General features: G+C 33.5%; 1 protein-coding gene across 3 annotated transcripts; it reads right to left on the reverse strand.

The window, feature by feature from the left end:
- Nucleotides 1-1,313: 1,313 nt before the first annotated feature.
- Nucleotides 1,314-8,131, reverse strand: LOC114162234 (respiratory burst oxidase homolog protein E). Of its 3 annotated transcripts, none has more exons than XM_028046058.1 (14): nt 7,296-8,131; nt 7,023-7,182; nt 6,308-6,356; nt 5,072-5,185; nt 4,405-4,827; nt 3,911-4,294; nt 3,735-3,830; nt 3,486-3,601; nt 3,218-3,391; nt 2,883-3,042; nt 2,591-2,797; nt 2,357-2,485; nt 2,154-2,228; nt 1,314-1,837 (listed from the first exon to the last, which is right to left on the reverse strand). In XM_028046058.1, exons 1-14 carry the CDS (start codon nt 7,879-7,881, stop codon nt 1,796-1,798), a joined length of 2,715 nt encoding a protein of 904 aa, XP_027901859.1. In that variant the 5' UTR covers nt 7,882-8,131; the 3' UTR covers nt 1,314-1,795. The 3 variants fall into 3 exon arrangements, with proteins under 3 accessions (XP_027901859.1, XP_027901857.1, XP_027901858.1); XM_028046056.1 differs by having other exon boundaries at nt 2,150-2,228; nt 7,296-8,130; XM_028046057.1 differs by having other exon boundaries at nt 2,150-2,228; nt 2,591-2,791; nt 7,296-8,129.
- Between the last annotated feature and the right edge of the window lie 207 nt (nt 8,132-8,338).

Consider the following 8,338-nt stretch of genomic DNA (forward strand, 5'->3'; position numbering starts at 1 on the left):
GTTTTCTTTATTCTTTCTATGGGCCTATGAATCACATATATTGATTTGGGCATGCATGGACTGCATTTGCGTATTCTCTCTAAATATTTTCATTTCAACCGTGATCACAATCTGTTCCGACCTCTCCGACCTTTCCGATTTCTCTGATCTTTCCGACCATTCCGATCTTCCTGTATCTCGGTGCCCGATACAGTTTTATTAAATTTTTGTTAGGAAATATAATTTTATTTATTAAAATTTTATAATAATTTTATACTTTAATTTAAATTTGATTTTAACTTTAATTTACATTTTTGAAATTTTATTTTTTACATTAATTTTTTTTTTAAATTATTTTTTAAAATCAAACAAATTTATTATAAACTTTCCTCGCTCTTTCTTCTCTTTTTGCCTTAATGGTCTTCTCCAATTATGAAAGAAGCATAGTGTAGTTATTAAAAATAGCTGAATAATTACTTTAATATAATCTATATATACGATTTTATTTGTGATTTAAAGAGATGACTAATATATTCTGAAACAGATATATGTAAATGTGGACAAACAGAATACAAAAGAAGTGGTATTTGTGTCCATGCTCATCAAAATTTTTGTTCTATCCTTTGGTAATGGAGTTCTTTATAGGTTGTGTTTAATTTAGTTATCCAATATTTTTTCTTTCATTACTTTTTACTTTACTTTCATGTTGTCTTTTACTTCTTATTTGTTATTATATTATACTATGATATTTTAATTCGTGTTACGTGTTTCTATATTTAATATTTTAAAATATTTTAATGGTACTGAATTAAATATCTAATATATAAATAATAATATTTATATATAATGATAATAATTTATAAATTTTTATAATAAAAATATTTAATATATTTAATTTTATTGTGAAATCTCAGAGTAGTAATTATATATCATGTTTTTAATAATTTGTATATATTTTTCAACATGCTATATCATATGTATGATATCTTATTATTTCTAGAATAAATATATCCATATATTATATACATCTCATATTCAATACATATATTATATATTTGTGCATTATAGTTTTACATTTAAATAGCATTTATATAACTTTTTTGAATAAATTATATTTTTAAAAAATCTAGTTATTTGATTTTCTTCAGTTTTTGAATTACTTTAATGCATTTAAAATAATAAATTCGTTTAAATTATTAGTCTGATGAAATTAAAGGTGTATAAAAATGTTATTTACTTTTAGTTGAAATAATGTATTTTCCATTATAAAAAATTTCACCAAAAACAGTACCAATGTGAGTATTCTACCGATCGTACAAGAGATATTCTAATAATTTTCAAAATTAAATCAACAATCTTATAGGATTAGAACATAATGTAAATCTTAAAGTCTTTACAGATGAACTAATCTTTAGAATTTACAGAGAAAAAGAAGAAGCAATTAGTGATAGGATTAAGGTCGCGCACGGGAAATGTGCAAGATTTGTGTGGCGTACGCACTTTTTTTGTATAGGTTGCTGGTAGAGTTTACCGGAGGATTTCACAGTTCCACTGTTGGCAGTTTTCAGATCATGGTGTTCCTCTGTTATTGGATTGTTTACTGTACTGTATTTGCGTATCAAATATACTATAATTACAAGTTGCTTCCTTCTTAGTAGGGCCTAAACATTTCTTAATTTCCCTTTTGAATAATCTAATTTGTAAATACAAAAGAATATGCAAAAGTTTTTTAGATTTGATTTCCTATATCAGAAGTACTCCTTGTGAAACTCGAAGCGTGTAGTTGTCTTGTGGCTGAGTTCAACTGATAGCTTCTTTAGCTCCTTTGCCAATACTGGCATCCCGCAATAGAACACCCCTGCAAGTTTGATACATTTTCTTGTTCAAATTTACTATTATTGGCATGTCAAAAATATGGATCAAGCTTTATAAGTAAATATATCTCCAAGAAAGTCTGATTCTCATTACCACGTTAAAAGTAGATTTTAAATCTAATTCAATCTCACAAAATCGACTTATAAGGTGGGGATCGCGTTTAGTTATATACCGTGAATCTACTTATCTCTCGTCGACGTATGCATGACTTCCAACACATATTGAACAGTGGTTAATTAATATATATTATTAATTGACTTAAAAACGGTTCTGCACTTTGTAGCTAGCAATTTACCTACTGTAGAAAACGGATGTTTGGAGGCAATCTTGTTGAAAACCTCTTTCCAATTAGGCCTAGCAAAGTGTGTTCTTACCTACAGTTGGAAAACAACAAAAGGAAAAATGGTCACGTTTTAATGTTTAGGTGTGCAATCACAATAAGCATAGACAATAAACCTTGTTCTTTTTGTGTTCAGAAAACTCCAGGTATTGAAGATCTTACTCGAGTGCCTGATAGGATGTCAACACCATGTTTGGCATGGTTCAGTGCTTGGATCATGGTGATTAAGGTTGATCTCGCATCCCCCTCTTCATAGACACTTGTAAGATAATTGTGGAGCTCAATTTGCCCCTGAATCAGATTAAAAAACAAAAGAACGAGGAGAGTTAGTATGTTGGTAAACTATTTATAAGTAGGGTCAAGAGTTATTTATGAACACCATATTATTATTTTTACTTTGTGGTCCATTTCTGCAACTTCGTCCATTACTCCTTTAAACCATTCGAAAGATCCAGGCTCCCTAGTAACCCAGTAGAAATAAGCATTTGTAGTCCTTCGTGATCTCTTATTTCCTCCGGGCGTTAAGTTTGACGATGTAAAACTATTGGAGCTCTCGTCTGATCTGGTTGCTTGACTTGTTTCTGTGTTTGATGGTTCCTGCATCTGACCTTATTATAAAAATTGATAACTGAAGATGGAAGTGGAATAATTCTATTTTCTGAAAAGGGAGCCAGAGTATGCACTTTACCCCGAGTTCATCCAGTGTTTTGGTGTTACTGAGAAGATCTCTGAGAATGCTAATGAAAGGAGTTGCTCCAATTCCTAATCCTATGAGGAGTAGTACATCAAAGCTCTGGTAGTCCTGTGCTGGAGCTCCATAAGGGCCATCGACAAGCAGCCTCGGTTGTCTGTCAAACAAATCTCTACTTTTTATAACAATTTATGATATTGAAACATAGGAAGAACAAAATGACTGTTTTCAGAATATAGTTAGTTACTAGAACTCCTTTTGATCAAAACTTTAACAACATTTTGTCCTTCTATTTATGAAAAAATAAAAATAAAAATCTGGCCTTTACTTACCCTCTTTGATCCAGTTGCATTAGTTCACCAAACGTCGCACCACGTTTAACCGAAGGCAATTTGTCATCATCTTTTGTCAGCAGAAGCTTAAGTTCTTGTGTCCAGTCTCCCACTGTTCGGATGTGAACACTTAGGTACTCATCTCCTGGAGCTGAGGTGATGGAAAATGGGTGCCTAAAATGTATTTCAAGACGATATTTAAGTTGAATTTGCTCTTTTGTAGTCATGTCTATAGCTTTTACAATAGATCCAAGAACTAGAACAATACCACTCAAAGGGAGAGATTTTTGGACATTGTAAAAATATGTACTGTCCGCTTTTGTACTTGAATCCATTAGGCTTAGACATGATTAAGCTGAAGACATTTCCTGGTAGCCCCGATACCTGCTAGATCAGTGATAGGAAATTTGTACCGAAACAAACAAGTTTTTCTTATGTTATAAATATCTTTATAGATCCTTATCCTAAGCTAAATGGAAGATGGAAAAGGAGATAGAGTAATTATTTGGATGATTACCTTCAGAATTTTCACCGTATAATGTGCTGATCTTCGAGTGCGTAGAGTACGCTCTGCTATGTACAGCAGCAGAGGAACAGAGATATACATCCATGTCTGAATCAAAAAGGAAATAAAATTACTTTCAACTTATCCGCATGCTTATTGTTTGTTCATAGCAGTTGAAATTTTCTTACCGTTTTGTGGTACCACCGATGGGTCAAATACAAGAATGTTCCATGGACGAGTAGCAGAACGTAGACGAGAGCAAAAAGGTGGTGTGAGTACCAAAATGCGTTGAAGCCTGTCAATCTGTTAAAGGGTGAAGGAAGCCTCACAGCGTTTCTCCGGAAGTGGTGAGTTGCTAGAGTGAAAGAGATGGCCATGAGAATAACCATGGAGATACCGGTTACGCCTTCTACTCCGGTCAGAAGTGATTTGTACGTGGGTCTTTTGTTATTGAAATCTGAAGATATAAGTGAAAATTTTTCCGGAGATGAGTTCACGAGAAGGGGGAAATCACACGCCAGATGACTGCCCGCATGAACGGCGACTGCAACAGCTATGGCGAATGCAATCATCTGTAGAAAACGACAGGGACAAAAGTCAAAGCCAGGAGTTAATGGATTTAACTATGTGGCAACCTGTAAGAGAACCTTCAACATTTAGAAATATCCGAAGTTGGTCTTACCTTGTGGAAATTAATGTTGTCATCGAAGGGCACAAACTTCCTGGCTCCGGTGGAACGAAGCCATGTAAGAGTGTTTCGACAGACTGGTAAGAGGATGAGAGCCATGTTGAACTTGAGTGTCTCTGCAGCACCCTTGGCTATGGGTATGCAGTAGCTCATGACTTGAAAAGTTGATCTGTTTCTATACTGGAAAAATTTCCAGCCAAAGAGGGTAGCAATGGTAACCCACCACAATAACAAAATCCAACCCCTTCTCCAATACTCTAATGCAATACATTGGAGGGTCCTGCGCAATCTTTGTATATCATTTCCAGACCTTGTATCAGTCATATTTTGACTCCAATTTACGCTTGCACTGCTCAGTTGTCTGCTGTAATTCATGTATCTATCTTTTTCTAGTAATAACATTTCTAGCTGCCACAGCTGAATAAGGGCAATCATTTTAGTCTATTCATTCATTAAATATTAATAATAAAAGAGATGAAAAAAGGGTAACTAAAATTCATAAAATTATTTATTATGAATGTTAAAATAAATTTTTAAAAATATACAAATTTAATATTAATAATTTATAAATAATTTCTTTTAAAATTTCAATAATAAGTTAATTAGATTTAAGAGAGAGAATATTTATATTATAGTTTTGACTTTTTCCTCTCACTCTTACCTCGATATAACCCAGGTTTTCTGGATCTAATTCTTCCATTATTAAGGAAGCATATCCTTCAGCTTGTTCCTTTAGCTTCGATAACTTGTTTGCGGAAGCACTGAGCATTATGAGCTGTTGAATAAGATTAAAAACAGAGCGTATGAACAGACATAATATTCTCTAATTATTTTTTTCTCTTTTTCATGATTCATGAATACATCGTAATGTATTTTAAAATTTGATTCTATTTGCGGGATGAATGTGAGGAGCAATACAGTCTTCTCCGCATTAAATTAATATTTTTTTTTCTGTTTACTCTTTCTACTTTCGTTTTCCAAGTAATTCGTGAAGTTACTTTAATAGTATACAAATTTCCTTTTACCATTTTTTTTTTCTAAAAGAGCTTATAAAAGATAAAATTAACTTTTTCACTTCATTTATACATAAAATGAAATTGTTTTATATATAAATTAATTTGTAAAAACTCTATTATACAATTTTTAAAAAATTTAGTTTTAACTTATGCATAAATTGATTTTAATTTATAAAAAAGATCAATTTTATTTTTTCTATCCAAACATAAAAGAAGACTTAAAGTAATTTTCAAATTACATACGGAATAAAATTTTAGAAGATCCATTTTATTTTGTCCATATTTATTTTTAAGAGTTTTCATTAAAGAATTAGTCAACATATACTGATGACTAGATATAATTTTCAAGCTACATATGGCATAAAAATTCTATATGGGTAAAATTTAGCTATACAAACGTCATATCAAACTCTGTATTTAAAAGCTTAAAGTTTAACCTATGGTTCCTTATCGTCATTAACATTTTTCGTACCGTTTATCTTTTAAACTATTGCTTAAAGATAGCCAACCTATGGTCACAATATATATAGATAGGACAGTTTCTATTTTCAACGAGGAATAAAATAATAATAGTAAGTAATTCATACCTAATTAATCAATTGAAGCAAATTTTGGAAAATTCTTATTTTCTAATTCTAATACTATTTTATTTTATCTCCCATTCAATTTTCAATATCCCGTATAAGCATTTTTTTTTTATAAAATAATAAATTCTCTATAAGAGAAACGATTTTACTAAGAAGTTGTTGCTAAACTTAACATTACGTGTCATAGGTTAGACACGATTATGAGAAGAGATTAGTCTTGATTAAAGATTAACTTTACGAAATAGTAAGAGTTTATTGGATATACACGTACTTCTTAAACATCTTAAATCTTACCTCTTGTACTTCCTCTCTAGTAATTCTTCCGTCCTCGTTACTGTCTGCCCTGAAATAAATTAATTTAACGAAGACCAATGTCAAACCTGGTGATTTAAAAACAATTACATTGAAGTTGCCATATTTAAATACATTATTATTTATTCTCACTCTCAATTAAATGAAATTATCTATAGACATTTTATATGAAGATTAATATGTCACAAATTAATTTCAAGTCAATATCATTCACTAACAATAATAGTTTACTTTTTTCCAATAAATTCAAAAGTAAAAATGTCATTAGAATCACATTACACAAAATTCAACAAACAACATATAAAAATTCTATTTTGAAGATTGAGTGAAATGAAAGATACTGGGTTGGTGTAAAATAATAGTACATATAGATAAGATATCATTATTTTTGTTTGTGTCTTCTACAGAAGCATAGACTACGGGCTCTACAGTTTAAACCAGAGAAGCTTAAGAGAGACGTTTAGACCAGGGTTGGTCTTTTTTCAACATGTGTCCCTTTACTCTACTATTCTAGCTATCAAATTCTGTAACTCTAAAAGCTCCATCGTACCAAATTAAATAACTCTAACTATTTATATATACTACACACAAAACATACTAGTTAACAGTTATCAAATTATAGAAATGAGATTATCTGATGAACTTGTTTTGTTAATGAGAACCATGAAAAGGAGAGAAAAGATGATGAAAAACTGACATGTCAAAGAAAATCTGCAGGCGAGCATCAAAACTCTGGTCTGAAATTTGCAACCAGAACTCGTGCAACTCTTCTCTGTTTATGCTACTAACTCTCCTTTCCTTCCTCCGAGTCAATGCGTCGAATATACACACTGCAAATTCCTTCGAATCTTCCATCCCTTTCATCATTCAGTTTGCCAAAAATTTATAATTATTATACTAAAACTGCATTGCATCTCCTTCAAAATCTAAACTAAAAATGTAATTTAACTTAAATTGTAACCTTAATTACCTATGCATTCACCAAAGTCTTCACGAGCGAGCATGCCATCTTTGGCCAGCAAGCTGAAACGTTCTTGCACCTTTCCCCACAACTCCTCGCTGGCTTCACCGGACTTGCTGATGAATCTCAGACCTTTCAGAGCTCTCTGCGCACTCGACCTCGTCCGTTCAAGCTTCGCTCTCATTTTCCGCGCGTTTCGCGCCGTCGTCACCGGATCCTCGGCGGCGGCGACACTCTCCACCGACGCCGACGACAACGACCGCAGCCACGGGAACTTCCTCCGAATCCTCGACGTAATAGAGAGGCTCCGAGCCACGCCGGCGCCGTCGTCACCCCCTCCCCTGCTCGACGATGGAGAAGCATTGGGAGCGGAATACGCGGCCGCCGGCGTCACGTTGCAGAGAAGGACCGCGTCGTTTTCGAGCTCCAGCGTGATCTCCACGAGCTCCTTGTGGTGGTTGCTCCGGAGGTCGTTGAGGAACACCGGCATCATTGCGCCGTAGGCGCGTCCCCCGACCGTCGGAGACGAGGTGCCGAAGCTCTCCGGCAGTTCGAACTCGGCGCTGCTGCATCTCCCGAACGACGACGTCCTCATCAACAAATGTAAACTCGCTTGCAATGCGTTGTTTTGTTGGTTTAATTCTTGAAGCGAGTTCTTTCTCTCCCTCAACGGAGAGAGAAGCAAAAGGTTTGAGTAGAGAGGGTTTTTGGTTCACACGTTTGGTCGTGGAAGTTTGTATTAAAACAAAAGAAACGCAATGGTTGGAAAACAAGACAAACACCTCTCAACGAATTTGCGCACACGATTTCAACGCTAATCTGGTCTTCCCCGCACCTAAGAGAGTAGTTGAGAAATGGGATCTTCAATTTCTGTATTCTTTTTTACTCAAAAAAACCACTCCCACATTCTTTATATATATATTACTCAAACTTCCAACGATAACAAGAACCGTATCTCTCTGCCATTTATGCATACTCATAATTTTAATCACAAATATAGAATAATGCAGAATGTATGTATATGTTTTCGTCAATACTTTATTTAAAGCCGT

This window comes from Vigna unguiculata, chromosome 9, assembly GCF_004118075.2.
Source record: "Vigna unguiculata cultivar IT97K-499-35 chromosome 9, ASM411807v1, whole genome shotgun sequence".
Classification (NCBI taxonomy): Eukaryota; Viridiplantae; Streptophyta; class Magnoliopsida; order Fabales; family Fabaceae; genus Vigna; species Vigna unguiculata.